This window comes from Colius striatus, chromosome 5, assembly GCF_028858725.1.
Source record: "Colius striatus isolate bColStr4 chromosome 5, bColStr4.1.hap1, whole genome shotgun sequence".
NCBI classification, from domain to species: domain Eukaryota; kingdom Metazoa; phylum Chordata; class Aves; order Coliiformes; family Coliidae; genus Colius; species Colius striatus.
Window position 1 is genome coordinate 35,329,342 of NC_084763.1, and position 17,904 is coordinate 35,347,245.

Genomic DNA, 17,904 nt, shown 5'->3' on the forward strand with positions numbered 1-17,904 from the left:
AAAGTACTATTGTTTGATTCTTTGGTATTGCTGTTTAGTGTGCATACAAAAGAGGTCAGAGCCCCATTCTGAAAGCTGTGGAGGTAAGTCCCTTCAGTGCATTCCAGGAAGGTAATAATAACCCTGACCTGTCTGAACTAATTCTCACTTGATAGTTGCACAAAAGCTGTTAGCTGGAAAACAGCCAAGAGGAATAGAATTTCATTAAAAAAAAAGCACATGTAAGAAATGAAGATTCTAACAACTGGAGGCTTTTTCTATTTTAATTAATACAGATTTATCTCTAGGTATATCATTTTTATACACTTGGTAAATTTTTAAAAGAATCTACTGACCCAGTAGGTAAACTTTAATTATAGTTGCAGCTCTCGAACTTCTCAGAATGGATAATTAAGATGCTTATTCATGAGTCACATGAGGCTTCAGAGGCTTAGTATGGTCACACCTCAGCTAGACAATGAGCGATCCAATCTCTTGTGGCAACTGACGTTTTATAATAGCAGTTAAACTCGGTCATAAAATCATCTGTGTCATTGTTGAATGTAACTCAATATATTTCTCCCTGACTCTTTCTGCACTAGACTTTGTGAGTTTTAGTGTCCATTTCACATATATATTATGGTATTTCTTAAACGCAACACTGCTAGAGATATCCAGCTTGAAAGGTTTGATACATATAGGAAGCAGAATGTTAACACCCTTACAGAACACATCTTTAAAAATGGAATTTGGTTGATTTGAGCTTTAAATGCCAATCAATTAATACACAAGAGATTTAACACTATTCTGAATTTTGGCCTTCTATAGTCTGACATGCACCTAGGCTAGCTCTTGCTCGGACGCCTCGGAATAAATTTGCCGAGCTATTCCACCTTCCAAAGAAACACAGTGCCAATTCTTGAGGGTATTAGCCAATACTGTTCACTCACAACATTGCAGGTATTTCCCTTCCTTTTTCTATACCATTTTAATACAGAATAAAGTTTACATTTCATATTAGGTATCTTTTTGCCAGGATAATACATGCTGGAGCATCAAATTAAGCAAGAACTACAGAGTGTGCATGGCAGACATTAAAAAGAAGAAAAATAAGCTTATTTAAACAGCAAATATATATATGTCTGGTGATAACACACTCTAAGCTATTCATAATGTGGCTTTCTGTGATATGACCACGTAACTTCCACAGTTCCTGGGAATTCTGAGGTTGCAGTATTACAGGCAACATGACTCTTTGGTACAGTGTTCTGCTACTGTTTAAAAACCACAACTAATTCTTTCAACTAAAAGAATACTTGACATATTTAATGTGATTTCACTCAGTTTGTGACATACAGGCATTTCCCAGAAAAAGCATTTTCTAAAAAATTTTACACAGAACATTTTAAATTTTAACCAGAATTTGGCAAGTAGTGCTTTTGTATTTCATGTGCCACCACCAATTCAATATCCCAATTAGCCCAATATTAAAGATATTAATTACGGGAGACATAGTGGATTGCTTACACCTCAAAGATCACTACCAAATATGCTAGATTTATAGATTACTGGGAGATCTTTCCTTGCTGTAAGTGTAAACAATGAAGAACAACAATATGGCAGCAACATCTAATCTTTTAACAATCAAATAATAATCAAATAATCAAAATAATCTCTTGATTATTTTAAAATTCTTTAAAGGGTATGATCAATGAGAGTGTTTCTTAAAGGCCTTCTTTGGGCACCTCAGCAAGTTGAACAGAATATCCTTGAAATAGAAATGGAGCTAAAAGTAATTACTAACACCCAGTCATTTTATGAGCTATTATTTCACCAGAAAATTGAGAAAATATATTATTAATCCTGAACAAAAACTCTCTCAGGTTTACATTTTCTATAAACCTTTCACTGAGAACTGAAAATATAAGTTAGTAATGCAATAGATGCCCTAACAAATATACCAGTTTTTTCACTTAATGCTTTTTACAGGCTTAAACCAAACTGAATGAAAGAAAATCACCTTTTACAGTCTGACTCTTAAAGGAAGAATGCCTTTCTGTTACGCCTTTTAAAAGAAGGCATGGTGAATTTATATCAACTTGAGTGAATCTTGCGGTTGATAAAAGGAAGAAAGTACAGCAGTGGAGTTAACATTCCATAGCATTCTTTCTTTACATATTTATGTCCTTAGTGGCTGGACATAAGCCAAAAAAAGGGAGAGAATAATGCCCCCCTCCCTCCCCTCAACATAGAAATAGCTGAAATAAACCTTCGGCACACAGTGCAATCTAAAGTCTGTGCTCTTCCTCCTCCTGCCCTTGACAAACTGGATTGTTTCTCTCCAAAGAAATTCAAGTAGAAAATACTCAAAAAAACCTCCCAAGCTCTGAATTTAAACTTTGTCAAGTGAGCTCTAAAGGTCCCTTCCAATCCCTACCATTCTATGATTCTATGAGTGCAACCACTAGGGTAGCAAACAAAGTTTCCCTTATTCTCTCTTATTAAATAACTACAGAAAGAAAAAACGGCTGTCTTTTTGGACCTACTGCCTTTTGAAAAAAAAACAGAACTATGTTCTACTAAATAAGCATTAGCATTGCCTTTTACATCTCTGCCCTCTTGTCCGATATGTTATCATCTTGCATTTAAGAAGCCTCAATTTCATTCTAATGTAAATAAGAACTAGTCTGTTTGCTCAGTATTTCAACAAGAATTTTCTGCAAGTTTGCAGCGTGTAAGCAGTACCCCAAGTAGGGTGACCTTGTTTTAGTCAGTGAAGCCAAAGATCATTTATCACAATTAACCTACAAATCTGTCTTGCTGGGGCCTCAGATCCATCAAACACTTGGAAGCAGCTACTTGTCATGTTTTCCCACAGCTCCCTAAAACATTGGATGGGCCTGATCTTTTCTATTAATCTATACCTCTCAGCTAACAAAATATGTTTTTATGGATATGGATCAAACAGAAGTACTTTGTATTTATTTATACAGCTCATTAAGGCAGACAGAGATTTGGAGGCAGAGAGAATGCCCCAAGCCTGTAAAGCTCAGGAAGACAGACCCCAGGCATATGCATGTATTTAACTTTATGTATGAGTTGCCTGTCTGAATCCAATGAGACTAAACAATTATATACAAGTAGACATCCTGGTCTTTTTGCAACTATACTCCTAAGCTAACACATGACAAGCGACTTATGAAGAACTAAAAAACACTGAGGAGTTATAAGACAGTTATAATAACACCATATGGGCAATATATTCAAAGCCATGCAGTCAAAAATACATTATTATGTACTATTACATTGATATTTTAGACAGATTTACATTACATCAAACTAGTTGCAGCTTCTTGATCCTCAGGTACTTGGTTCAGCTGACTTTAGAAGAGAACACAGGATGAGATATCACATTCACACCAGTATCATAGTGCAGAAGGTGTCATTCCTTCTCCAGATTCACTCTCCTGATTAAGCACAACAGTCTCTTTCTTTACATTAATAGAGACAGACACTTTCTAACAGAAATATTAGTTCATCTTCCAGTAAGGAGAATCTGGCAGACTGAAAATCCAGTACCTGATAACAACAGCAGTAATTCTCGTTAGGAGGCAAACATGCTTGTGCCAATTCATTCTAGGAAGTCTGAATTTAACTTTGAAATTGAACAGTCAAAAAAAATGTGTAATTATTCAAGGGGTTTTTAGGCACAGAGATCACTGTAGAAAGAGAAGGCAGTTCTCTCTCTCTAGTATGCAATTTGGAGAAAAGAAGATTTTTTGCATGATTTTTTATTGATTTTTTTTAAAAAGTGAAACAATCCACATGTACCTGTATTGAAGTGTCTTTTTAAAAAGTTGCTCAGAATTAATACAACAACTTATGTCTTTATAACTATAAACACGTTGGAGATAAATGACCAAATCACAAATTCCATATATTTTAGCTATCAATTTGAAATACGTGGATTTTAAGTGCTTGTGTTCATATACGTGTGAGGATGCAGTGCTGTCTGATACTCAGAAATTGGCTTGCAGTAGGGAAGAACTCAATCCTAAACTACTTTTGCAAATCCTAACCTGTCAAAGTAGCATGAAAGAGAGACAGCTAAGCAGGTAGTTACTGCTATTTAGGCATAAATCAGCATACCTGATTTAAGAACTAAACCAAAAATTGTTATCTATAATAGGTACCACTAAAGGTCACATTTCCCAAAGAGACAGTTGTTACTAAAAATTGACTACCAGTAGAGCTCAGGCCATTTCTAATGACCCAAAATAAGCAGGTAAATTTTCAAAAGATTTTGCACACATGCAACTGTGGAATTCATGGCACTCTGTGACACATCTAGTCATGTGTGCTGCCATCAAAGCAGGATGGGCAGCTAAACAAACATCTGGGTCTCATTTTAAGTCCTAAAAGGATGTTAAGCTTCTGTGAAAGCAGGCATTTGAGGCAGACAAGGACTAGTCCTAGTAGCTTCCAAATAGAGAACAAGATGCCTAGAGAAAAGCATGGCAAAAAACTGGTAAATGCACTATCTGGACACATGTCCATCTGATTCCCAGATAGAAAAACAGTAGTTGTGAGTCTGCTTTAATTATTTAGGGGACAAGAGAAGGCCTAAATATGACTGAGAGATCACTGACATAAGAATAGGAAATAGAAGTACACACACACCTTTGTGAAGGATGAAAGGAAAAAGCACGATTACACTCAAAAACTATGGAGTGAAACACAGTGTCAAGAGAGGAGCTAAACAATTTACAACCAAAAAACCCCACTTAATTTACTCGTTGCTTTTTATATTAATTGGATAAGGGTATTGGTCAGGAGAGGACATGAGAAGTATATTAACGAAAACCAAGACCTGAGTGACAGAAAAAAAGTATCTTGGAAAAGCTGGAAAGAAAAGAAAAAATTGTAAATGTATACATCAGTCTGGAGGCATGGTATAGGAAAGGAAAGATAAAAAAATATCCCTAAGTCTTCAGAACTGGGTGACAAAGAATGCTAGAATTACAATGAGAAAAGAAATTTCACTGGGAATATGCTCAAGGGTACAGAGGGCAGGGAATAGTAAGAATCTGTCTTTTGAAGCCTGTATCACCAAATTACACAGGGCTAGGGAGGAGAGCTCAGCTCCTCAACTACTGAATATCCACATTGCCCCCTGGAATATTTTGGCCCATGTCAATTAGCATTCTCCAAAATCACAATCCATGCCAGTAACCATTCCCAAAAGGAGGCACATACCAGGCTCCTACAAGCAATATGTTACCCTCAGTCTTATGCAAAAAAACACAGTTCCTGTGGTCTGCAGCATAGGTCTTACATTGTTCTGGAAATTTTGAATTAAAAACACTAATACTGAACATTCATAAAATAATAATTGCACTTGCAGCTGCACAGGACCACAAAAAGCGCCCAGGAGATACATGCCCAAGCATTACTCAGTACAGCTGTAGCTAAGGCCTGCCACATGGCCTCGGTGCAGTATGGATGTAGGCTGTATCTGATAGAAGAATGATATTCACCAAACACTATCTGTCAGGAAATCTCAGGAAAGATTCATGGTTACAGAATAAAGCTTGACTCAAGGGCACTTTAAGGATCAATTATGAAAGAAACAAAAGGAATAAAAAGTTATTCTAACAGAAGTCATAATGCTGAATGAAGGCCAGTAACAATCTGGAGAATGTTTATTTTATGTCAGGGTGGTGATGTGTACTAACAGTACACAGCAGTAAACAGAGGTTTAAGATAGCTATAGAATGTAACCAAAGAAGGCAATGTAAAAGTGATTGTCCATTCTTAATTTGCATTGGTGTCAGAAAAAAAGCAAAAATTAAACCTACTTTTACAAGATATCCTAGGATTTTTTAAGTTTGGGTTCAGGGAACAGAAATATTTTAAGACTATTTTGAATTTCTAAACAACAGGACCAAAAAAGCAAACAATAAATTTATCAGAACATGACAGAAGTAAGAAATTTGTGCTTTCCATTTAAACTGTGTGCAGTAAGATTCTGAGTTTATAAATCCAAGATGAAAAATTAGAGCTTTTATTCACTTGTATTTCCACTCTCGTGTTGCATCAGTGATCATAAAACCAACACAGCCAACATCTTTATTATTTTATTCACTGAAGGATTTAGCTGGACAAACATCACAAAGACGGTGGCTGCTTTCATTGAATTTGATCAAATATTCTCCAGCATAAGATCAACTCTGTTACATCAATTATTATGAGATGTGAATAATTTAACAGCAAGTTGTCTATTTGCAAATCAGATCTTATGGATATAAATTCAGCTGAGGTAGCAGACAGTGGGTATACACTGCATTATACATTACATTGTTTAAAAGGATGCAGGCTTTTTGTGAATCACATTCAGTGATAAACATGTTGTCATCCAGAAAGCTGCTAATTCAGATAAAAAACATTTCAAAATTTTATTTTAAATTTCAATCAAATTTATCTTTATCAAAGAAGAACTTGTTTTATTGTTGTCTTTCAAAATTACAGAATATATTTCCTATAAAGGCTTAATTAAAAACAATATACAAACTACCATCACCATAATTTTTGAGGTTTTTTCCATAGATTTTCACCAGTCTGCTATTCAGCATAATACCAGGAGAGTTATAATTTTAACACAGAATGTGTGCCTTAGGACATGGGATTGAGTCAATGTCTGAAAAAAAGGTCAGTTCCCTTTGGAACCACTTGCCTATTTGCCCTCCAGCAATGACAGGTGCACCAGTCCTATGCTGAGGCTTGTTATTCACAATGTGCTGCTGAAGATACATAATCTAACCTCTCCATTTTAATGCATTAGCAAGGATTATTGTCTCCTATCTGCTCATTTTGACACTCAGGTCAAGCAGGCACTGAACATACATACAATGGTGATTTGCCTGCAGTCAGCGTCTTTCACAAATTCTGAAACAACAGCTACAAACTTTCTAAGCTACGTTATTTAAAGAAATCACAAAATGCAATTATGAAAACTGGCTAGCAAATAACTTCAAGTTTTGACACAAATGACTGTTTCCACTAGTCTCCTACAACACCATGTGTTTCTGCATCACTAATTAAAAATATCTCCATGAAAAAGCAAAAATTCTTGTTTCTCTATCTTACATGGCAGGAAAGAAATCAGAAATCTGAGGGCAGATACATGAAGTGCCATAGCCATAAATGCAGGAGAGGAAGCAATTTTCTTGACAAAATTGCAATGAATTTTGGGAGACGTTCACAGGAGTTTCTCATCATTGGCAATATCTCAACACCTATGATTACCATCCTACAGCAGAAAAGGTGGTGGTCAAAATTATGCTGACAAACCCATATCAAATCATCATAAAAGTCAGTAAAATAAGTATTTGTCCAAGGTAAAGACACTTTGTGATGTTTGCAGCACTGCAGAAACCTTAATTACTGTTTATAAGCCTTTGGCTGGCAATGGAGCCAAATAGCATGGGTTTTGAGACTGGCTTAAGTTATCTACAGAGGTACCAAAACTCAGTGGCATTATTCACACTATTACATTTACTGTCTGTCTGTACCATCTTCCAAAATGAGATATATTTTCAAGATCCCAACCTGAGAATCAAAATAACTGCTCAGTTGAGAAAAATGATCTGTAATACATGAAAGAAAGCAGTAGATAATATCACACCCCTTAAGCCAACAGAAGTTGCTTATCTTTACACACTTTTGAACGCCAGCTCAAATCTAATGTGCCTATTGTTTTAGAAAAATTTTGCCTTTAATGGCTACATACAAATAGTGAGTGATAGAGCAATAAGGGCTACTTCACTTGTATTACTGTCTTCACAGTATGTCTTTGATTCCTCAGAAAAATATTTTTAGAACACACCTGAGAGACTAAATTTTGTCAGCAATGTCATTATCTGGAAAAGAAAGATTTCAACAGGGAGGCCAGCAGTACAGAACTCCAGCAACAGGGCAGAATTAGGAATGTGAGGATATAATGATGACTGGTGCCTCTGATCAGAATGCATTACACTTCAACCCAAGAAATGAACAGTCACTTTGGCAACATGAGTAACAGACTATCAGAGATATTATTCTGAGAAATTAATAAAATGTTGGCATGTAGAAACGTATAAGGAGGAAGAACAACTGGAAATATCTGAAAAGACTTCATCAGTAAGTACTGAAAAACATTAATGCAGAACCTACTTTGAAAAAAAAAATCATAACTAGAATCACCAAATAAACATGTCTATTTGATATACATCTCAATATCTTAAGGAATTCTTAAGGAACTGGTGAGGATAGCAAACAAATGTCAGACACTTTGAAAAAGTTTTTCCAGGAAATCTACACAGGATGAGTTAGTTGTTTTTCCTAAATTCTCTTCACAGGCTTGTTAGTGTAGTTAAGTTACTGTAACATTAACTAGGTTTACTTTAAATTCTAAAGTATTGTATTGCACTTAAAAATAGATATGTACACATTTCCTTTGTGGTTTTCAAATAAGGAAGAGAATCCTGGCACATATTTGTTGGGCATTGACACGCACTATAGAATCAAAACATAGACAATATGGAAGTAAAACTAGTTACATCAGATAAACTGATGCAATCTGATCTAGGTCTGATCTAAAGGTCCCTTCCAACCCCTACCATTCTGTGATTCTAAACTGATTTTTAGAAAAATAGAGTTTGTCAAGAGACAAGAAATGTTTGATGGAATTCATCTGAAAAACCTTGCTCTATGGACAGATACCAGTGAGCCAGGATGTGATACACTATATCATAGACTGAAAACTGTATGATAGACCATAAGTAAAGGGTAATTATGAGTAGCAATGTACTGAGTTGGAAGGGAAGTGTCCAGCTGTGTGCTAGAAGGATTAGTGTTAGTCACAGTTTTATTTAACATCTTTATTAATGAACTGGACTAAGGGATACACTGCATACTGAACAAATTCTTAGATTAAGGCAATGTTGGAAATACCATAGAAGACAAAGAAATTAGTACAAATTAGTACTAAGAGGTGAGATATGCAAGCAGGAAATCTACAAACAGGATAGAGCATAGAGAGCCACAAACAATGACTTCCAGGGAAAAATAACCAAAACCACAGATAAGTTCAGAGATAATAATGCTAACAAACTCTAGTCCAATGCCAGAAATTGAATTAAATATTTCAGAAGACAACAAAGAACATCCATATACATTGAGGCTGCATTTTCGCAACTATCATGAACGAGAAAGGTACGGGCCAGTAACAATGGAATTTTACTAATGAAACAACATAGAGTTATTGGTACTTCAAACAACAGGACAAAGGCTATTGTGGTTCAGTTTAGGAGGTTTACTAATATTTTTAACTGGGTCAAGAGTATGTAATAAAACACCTCAAGCTGAGAAACACAAAAGATGTGGAATTTAGAATACAGCAAAAATAAAACCGCATGTCAGGACAAACATTCTATCAATGGGGTCTGTTAGAAATAATCTCCCTCCAGAGTGTTAAAAGGTCTAACTTTTGAGCAATTTACCATTGCTCCAATTTGAACAAATCATTGAAACATAAATTGTAGAGAATTTTTCAACCTGGCAAAAGCATAAAAAAACTCTAGAGATCTTTCCCAGTCATGGGCTTCAGTAAGCGTCATATAATTCATTACCATAAAACTGGCAAAACATGCAGTACATTCTAGTTTAGCACTAACCGCTCCTGAGCTGAGCTGGGTTAAGTAAATAAAAGTGACAACTGGAACAGAATTTCGTCTTTAGTCAAAATCCCACTAAGGCAAATTTTCTTAAATACAAACAACAGAAACTCAAACAAAAAAAAACTTCCTAAGTTTCAGATCTAAACAGTTCCATGGTCTATGTCATGCTTGAAATACAGACTCAAAATCCATGGACTCATCTCTACTCATTCACTTTTCATTCTTCAGGAAGTTTTTGCTGGGTAACAGTCTCAAAACAGGCCAGTCCATCCTGGAATGCAGCTTTTAAATACTCTCGCCTCAGGAAGGGAAATCTCAAGCACAGAGGCCATCTTGTTAAAGGAAGAAATCCCCAGTAGAGGGATTAGGTCCAAGAACAGTGTGATTTATATAACAAATGGGGAATTTGATCTAGGTGAACCTGCTTCTTCAGGGGGGTTAGACCAAATGATCTCTAAAGGTCCCTTCCAACCCCTACCATTCTATGATTCTATGAATTTATTATTCCCCATGTTGGGGAATTACAAAGTCACAGTTCTATTTATACACAGCAAAATCTGTTTTCAACTGCACTTTTTCTTTCCAACCTAATTTCTCACAATGCAAGACATTATGGCAGAAGGATCCGAAAAATCTTTTTATATCCTACCAAAATACATGAGGATAACTAGTTCTCTTTTGTTGTTCTTCTGTAAGGGTTTATTATTGCGGAGAAGCTTAAGTAAAAGAGGTTGAAAGAGGTTGCGTTGCATTCTGAAGGCAGAGTTGTTCTTGGTTTCCACTGTGTAGAGATAATTGAACAGAAAAGTTCAGGAAAAAAGGTGAAAACTTAATTCATTATGAACTCTATAGGAAGACCAGATTACTACATCTCAATTCTTTTTCAGATCAGTATTTTATAATAAATATAATAATAATAATATTATAAGAAGTCACGTCTCTAAAATTCTCATATATCGAGTCTATTGGGTTTCACTTTGTCATTGCTGTTACATTCCACACTTTTAAATAATTTCCAGTTAGACTGGGAATTGAAGAACTACTGGCTTTTGTTCATCATTGTTCTTTTGTTTGGCTCTTCCTTTAAAATTTACATCTCATGGAAGCTGATGTAGTCATCCAGGTGTGATCATTTTGTCACAAATCTACCATCTATGGCTTTGAGGGGGAGGAGTGTTGAAGCTTTTTGCCTCTGTTCCTTCTGCTTATTCATATGAAACTGCCTCTGTATATATTTGAAGAGTATTATTCTTCCTTATAGTAACCTCTCCTTAGATAAACTGAATTATAATGTACATTTTGAGGTAAGTCTCTTGTGAAGACTTCTAAACCCACATTCTTACTCTTCCATGCCATATATATAAATAAAATAAAGGGCTAGACTGTGCCTGAAAGTTGGAACACTAGATGGTGAAAGCTTCCTTGTGCTTAGGTGTGTAAAGGTGTTCTCTTCCTGATTGAGAACACAAAGTTCAATGTCATCCTCTGTTTTACAGTCTCTATGGCAGTCTCTGTGTGATAAATTCCTTAATTTCTTTGTATTTCAATCCCCCTTCTATAAAATGCAGTAACAGGACCATATTAGGTCTCAAGTTTAGCCTTACTACTCTTAAAACAATTATGTTTCAAATTTTTGTGTCATCAACAGTCTTCAACAAATTAAACCAGGAAGTTAAACCGGGATTATTTTTTTAAGATTAGAAATTGCTGCTTTTTGAAACATGCTAATAAAGAAATAAAATTTCAAGAATTAATCAGTCTGTCCAAAAGTTAAGTTTTACAGCTGAATTATAAACCCTTTGGAATATGATGTCTGTAACTGAAATGTTAATACATCCTTAACTACAGCCCTGTAAACAACAGTGCACAGATAAAGATCTACCCTAGAAGAAGAGAAAATCCTCTACATATTGAGTGTAATGCATAATTTTGAAGCACTGAATATTTCCTGTTATAGTAGAATTGCACATATGACTCACTGATCTCTATGTATTGTCATTGCTTTTCAGCTTTTGATCCCCTATTTATTTGGAAAAACTGCAAATCCTTTTCGCCCAAAGCACTGAAAATGTATAAATATTTGTGAAGAAGTTTCTTAGAAATTAAAAAGCTTTTGTCTTATTTGAGTCAGCCTGTGATGTGATGTTTTAAGCAAACTGGGATTTGTTCTCTTTTTTGGTATTTTATGAAAACAGAAATTTCATGCAATATTCTTGAAAGAAATATAGCAACTTTTAAAATTCTAATCTATTATTGCACTTATTTGTGCATAGGACGTACGGCTAGGTCTAACCGCTGTTAAGATACAGAAAAACTCTCAGTCTACACCCGCAGAATGGATGGAATAGCGTGCCAATATCTATTCACATTACTTACGCATATATACGCCCCCAAGCAAAGACATTCACATAAATATTAGTTTTCTTGTCCCTCTTTCCCAATCCAGATCTAATTGTCTACGCTGTAATATAATGGCTTCCTCTAAGCTTTTGGATTTCATTAAGTACTTTCAAAGAAAAAATGAACTTGCAAGTTTGTTCATTATTAAAGGACAGAATATATACAGTTCTAGTGAGTTTTTAAAATAAAAGGTGTGACTCTCAAGGAACTAGGAGTCAGGATATTTAGGCACTGTACAGAGTGATTAACATCTTTTACATTTTGAAGAATGCATACACAGTTTGAGTTGGATAAGCAGGATAACAGCTACGTGAACAACTTCTTGTGACAGAAAAATGGTTATAATTTTTTCTCCACTGCCTTTTGACCAATTTCTTTTTAAAAAAAAAGCCAAGCTTTTGCTGCACTAGCACTGCTGTTCGCTTTCTGATGTGCATTACAAAGTTTATTGTTGGTACCAATTATCTGTCTCTTTGGTAGTTTATCAAGGAGTTCAGGAGAGAAATTGTCAGATTGAAGCACCTCCTCTAAGTTCAGCACTGAGGTCAAAGATATAAAATATTTTGGTGAAGGACCATACTTTCTATAAGGAAAAATAATTACCCATAGGGTAGAATTCCAAATCCTTTTCCAGTATCCTAATTTACTAGCGATGGTGTCTACAGCTCTAAAACTTATAGCATGGTTGCTTGTGTAAGGTTGTAGTGGGTCTGGGATGGTAGTGATTTTCCACAGCAGCTCCTGCAGTGCTGTGCTTACTGTTGATATCAATATTATGACTACCGCTTGCACAGCATCAGGGCTGTCCTTCCAGCATTCCTTCCCCCACCTTCACCAATAGCTGTGGGTGGGCATGATCTTGGGAGGGACTATGGCCAGGACAGCTGACCCAGGCTGACCAAGGAGATATTCCATACCATATGACGTCAGCTCAGTAATATAAACTGGGGGAGAGGACCGGGAAGGGGAGGCGAGATTCATTTCTGGCCTTCCCAAAGCAGCCGCTACGCGTACTGCAGCCCTGCTTCTCGGGAGGTGGCCGGACATCGCTGCTGATGGGAAGTAGAGAGTAACAGCTTTTTCTGCTTTTGCTTTGCTTCCCGCACGCGTGGCTTTGCTGCTTCTTTATTAAACTGTTTTTATCTCAACCCACAATACTCCCATCTTATTTTCTCCCCTTCCATGGCTTGCTGAGGAGGTGGGGGATAAAGCGGTGTGGTGGGCACCTGGCATCCAGCCAGGCTCAAACTACCACACAGGTGTAATGAAGTTTATACTCATTTTGCCATTTTTTTATTTCTTCTTCATCTTCCCAAACCAATTTGGTCCAGTGCTGAGAAATGCAACTCTTCCAGTGCTGAGAAATCTAGTAAGTTTTATGCAGACAATTGATTCAACATTTCTGGCTTACTAGACGATCTTTCTGTATTTTGAGCACAATACCTTTATATTAGTGTCTGTTTGATGTAAATGTGTCAAAATTCAGGAAATGTTACAAGAAAAAAATAAAGGTAGTCAATTCACATTGACCTTTTTCAGTTACAATAATTGAAACATACAACAGTATGGTCGTCAGCTCACAGCAATGACCTGTCAATAGGGGATAGGAAACAACACTCCAAAGTTTATTAGAAGCATACTATTTAAAAGTTTTAATTGTTATAGTGGAACAGAGAAAAAAATATTCTAAAACTGATATCCCAAAGCAGTAACACAGCATCTCTCAATAAACTCAATACACTTGCCAACTGACATCTTCAAGAAGAAAATAAAATGCTACACAGTTTCTCCCTATTTATTGGTTATTGGCAGTTCAAAAACATTCAAAACTGGCAGAAGCAGGAAAAAATAACAAGTAACTCTGCATGAATACTGTAATTAAAGTTATAGAGTCTTTTATGTTAACTATGATAACTTCAGCTTGGTATTAATCATATCCTGTAAATGTCAAAAGAGTATTTATTTTAAAAAAGAGACTTACTTATTCCATGCTTGTCTAAGGTTTTTAGGGCTGTACTGTGTAAACCGTTCTGTAGGAAGAAGAAGAGGCACATTCAATCACTTATGCTAAACTCAGGATTATTTTTCAACTATATTTATCTTATTTTCATCATTTTATCCTTTCTATCCAGCTTCTGAAGCTCAAGTCCCAATGTAGGGAAAGAAAAATAGCATAGGAACAATTGCTATACAAACAGGAAGAAAAAATCCCACAGAACACCAAAACAAACAAACAAAAAAAAAAGACAAAAAAAAAAAAAAGACCTAAACTTGTTAAAATAAACAAATTGAAACAAACCATCATGACTTAAAGCTCATTTACTGCAACATCAACAGAAATGTAAATTTTTACAATTACTTCTAAGGTAGTTTTTTGAATGCTAGGAAAAAAAAGGAAGTCTGAAATCTAGTATTTTTTTATTTCATCATAAATACAATTTGTGACCTCATTGGCATGTTTCTGTGCTTCTCGGGAGGCATAAAAGTATGACACACAAAACATGATGATCTAGTAAGAGTCCATTTTCTAAAGAGCACATATAAACAATGAGCAGAAGTAACAAATACAATGACGACTTATTTACTCAAACATTAGGTTCTTAAGTTCAGATATAAGTACTTTCCCTCTCATACCCAAGAAGATGCTTCCTCTGCAGTAGGACTCTAGTTGACATAGGAAGATGCTATGAAAGCTGTTGCAGAAATGAAGAGCCAGTACTCTGTTAGCTGGTGGAATAGGAGCTAAGTGTCTTCTCTGAAAACATGCAATTTAGCTGTATTATGGAGAATATAACATTTTGCACTGAAACCCTACCATGTAAATTGGTACTTGCCGTGGCCAGCTACCACAGCATGATGACATCAGTTGCTGTGAAGACCACCTAAACTTACAAAATACTCCAAAAAAACCTGATAAAAATAATTTTGCTTTGTTTCCTCCCATGAGCATGACATTTAATAAGCACACTGTACAGTTTAAATGGTATTTTATATATACATCATACACAGACATACACATTCCTCTTACTCTGCAAAATAACTGTAAATATAACTTGGGAGGGGTTCTGTTCAAATTCTTCTACCTGTACACTTTGCCTATGTCAGTTCTAAATTTGTTGTGTATACTTCATAGTCAGTAAATTCTAAAGATGGTGAAACTATGGCACATATCAAAAATTAACATCAGTGTGGGTGATTATATTTCTCATATCTATTTTCTTTTTTTTCCTTTAACAAAAAATTGTATGCAGAAACGTCAACTCTTGTTGATGTCACTAGCAGTTTTTGGGAAGTGGTAGACCTGCAAACTGTCTGAGAGTCACTTCACATATTTTGTTGCTTTAAACACACTGATGCAGTTAAAGCAATGAAATCACTCCCTTTTAGATATGTATGATAAGTGTTCTGGAAACGGAAAGCCAGATGACTATAACTAGCTTTAGCACCAATATAAATTATAAATATCACGTATGTAATATCATATCTAAATTTACTCAAATAACTTTCTTGGCAAAAAACACCAAATGCCAATTACATATTCATCCCCGTTAAAGGCTTTTAAGTGTAGATGAGCATCCAAAACAAAAGTATGGAAGGTTTTTCCATAGGCTTTTTGCTTAGTGGCAGGTTTTTTTGGTAGTATTACCAACAAAAAGTTTCTGCAATTGGAAAACATTTGACTACTGCAGCACATAACTAACTTCTCTGTCAGTTTACCTAAAGAAAGAGACAACACTCACCAATTCTCCTTACACAGTTCTCAACAAACTAAAATTATTATGTTGGATTTTTATGAACTATGTTATACAGTGTTAAAAACCTTAATTTGTTGTTAGGATTAGGATATATTAAGAAATAAATTATAGGTTGTGACACATTTTACTAACAGAAAATATATCTCCTCAAATAAAACATTTTTATGACCAATGTTGTGCATGTATCGTAACATATTTGAACTCATTTCTGATACATCTCATTGTTGAAAATACTACCACATAATTTAGCGTGAACTTGAGAAGTATTTAGATTGAATATCACACTACTGACATTATCCTAAACTTTGTAAATTAGAAGCTCTATAGTACTTTCCAATTACTGATGAAGTCAGTTATCCCAGGCACTTAGCAGCTTGGATACTATAAAAACGAAAAGTAATTGAAACCATTGTGGTAGAGGTTTTTTTCTCTATATTTTTTGTTATGCTTCAATACAATGAGTGCAGAATGTAAGGGTTGAAGAGAAAAAAGAAAGAAGTTGCTTGGTGCACTCTTATCGAGAGCAGCAAGTGAAGAATTTTTTTTAGAATTTTCTGGATGGACATATTACAAGAAAATAACTTTCCACACCTGAGGCATTCAGATTAAAACTATAGGAACTGCCAGTTCCTTATTATCTCTATTACATATGTCATGCAATGCATCTACTACAGGAGTGCCAATGTTTGGAGACAACTCTTTAAATCAAATGAGCAAAGCAGGCAGGATGCAGCCCTAGTTCAGTGCCAGTAACATAGCACCGGAGTTAGTGCCTGTGATTATGTTTTAATATCAAATGGCACGAATAAAAACTCACTACTGAATTATACATTCTGTAGAAAGTAGTTCATGCAACATATTGGCATTGAGAGTCTGACACAAACTTACAAGGGAGAGGAAGAACACAATTCAAATTGTACTTGTTTACCAAGTCAGCTTCTGTTCTCCAGAGTAAAAGCCTCAGCTCCAGTAAGGTTACTAGCCAACTTGCATTGGATTCAGGAGGACTTGAGCTTACCCTTGAATTTCAGTTTACAAATGTGAATTGAAAACTTACATGCAAGCAGATACTTACCCATAAAAACTGGAAGAAAATAAAGATTTTCTATACATTTTAAGTAAGTAGTGCAACCACAACACTGTCCATTCATTTAAGACAAAGGACTGGAAAATAAGATCCATCTACACAGTGCTGTATAATAACTCTGAGATATACATAGGAGATCAGCCAATAAAGCACTGCTTTGCACATTATTTTGGTGCAGAAAAGTACTGGGTGAAAAAGCAACTAAGTACTGCTGACAAGCTAACCTAGACCTGGGGAAAGACAGATTTTCACTTTATCTGTCCTTCTGCAATATGTTTTGGTCAGATACTGAGATAGTTCAAAATGGTGCAGGGCACTGACTTCAGTGGGGCTACATCCACTTAAACCAATTGAGAAATATAATGTACAACATATTTTCATGACTGGACTGAGTAACTCTGTCAGACAGTTACTTTAATAAATTTAAGCTGTTTTCACTGTGAGAGGAAAACAGAGTCAATCACTTGGCTAAATTGCTTTAACGCCCAAAGTTCTGTTTCAGTTTTGCAAGAAGCTGAAAAACTATTGCTGATGAGTTTTTTCCTGAAAAGAGATATACTGGAACCAGTTATGTAAATGTCACTATAAAGGACATACATAATCAAAATGAACAAACTCCTCAAAGGATCTTCCTTCTTTAGTCTACTGCTCTACTCTAAACCTCCTTTTAATACATACCCTATACACCTTAATTATCAAAACAGGGAGAGGGAAAACATGGATAAGGTGCAATCCTCTCTATAGAGAGGGAAATGTTAGTCCCCAGTCCTCAAGTTCAAATTCCATTTATATGCTGTATGACTGTAAACCATGTTTCTCCTAACTATTGGTATCAATTCTTCCTCCTATTCCAAGCAGATTAGAGGCTCCTTCCTTTAAATTCTTTATAAGGAAAGAAACCACTTATTGATATAATACGGCTCACAGTCTTCTACACAATTTTATGGTCATGCTTCTATCCAGAGTC

General features: G+C 35.5%; 1 protein-coding gene across 12 annotated transcripts in view; it reads right to left on the reverse strand.

Annotated features, from left to right (window-relative positions):
• Positions 1-17,904, reverse strand: part of CDK14 (cyclin dependent kinase 14) — a 440,472-nt gene that overhangs the window by 205,079 nt on the left and 217,489 nt on the right. For all 12 annotated transcript variants that reach the window (XR_009818728.1, XM_061996203.1, XM_061996209.1 and 9 more), the window contains one exon: positions 14,077-14,125. Coding sequence is in view for 11 of the 12 variants with exons in the window: in XM_061996203.1 (XP_061852187.1) it covers positions 14,077-14,125 (49 nt within the window). In the remaining variant the exon portion in view is untranslated. The remainder of the gene's footprint in view (positions 1-14,076; positions 14,126-17,904) is intronic.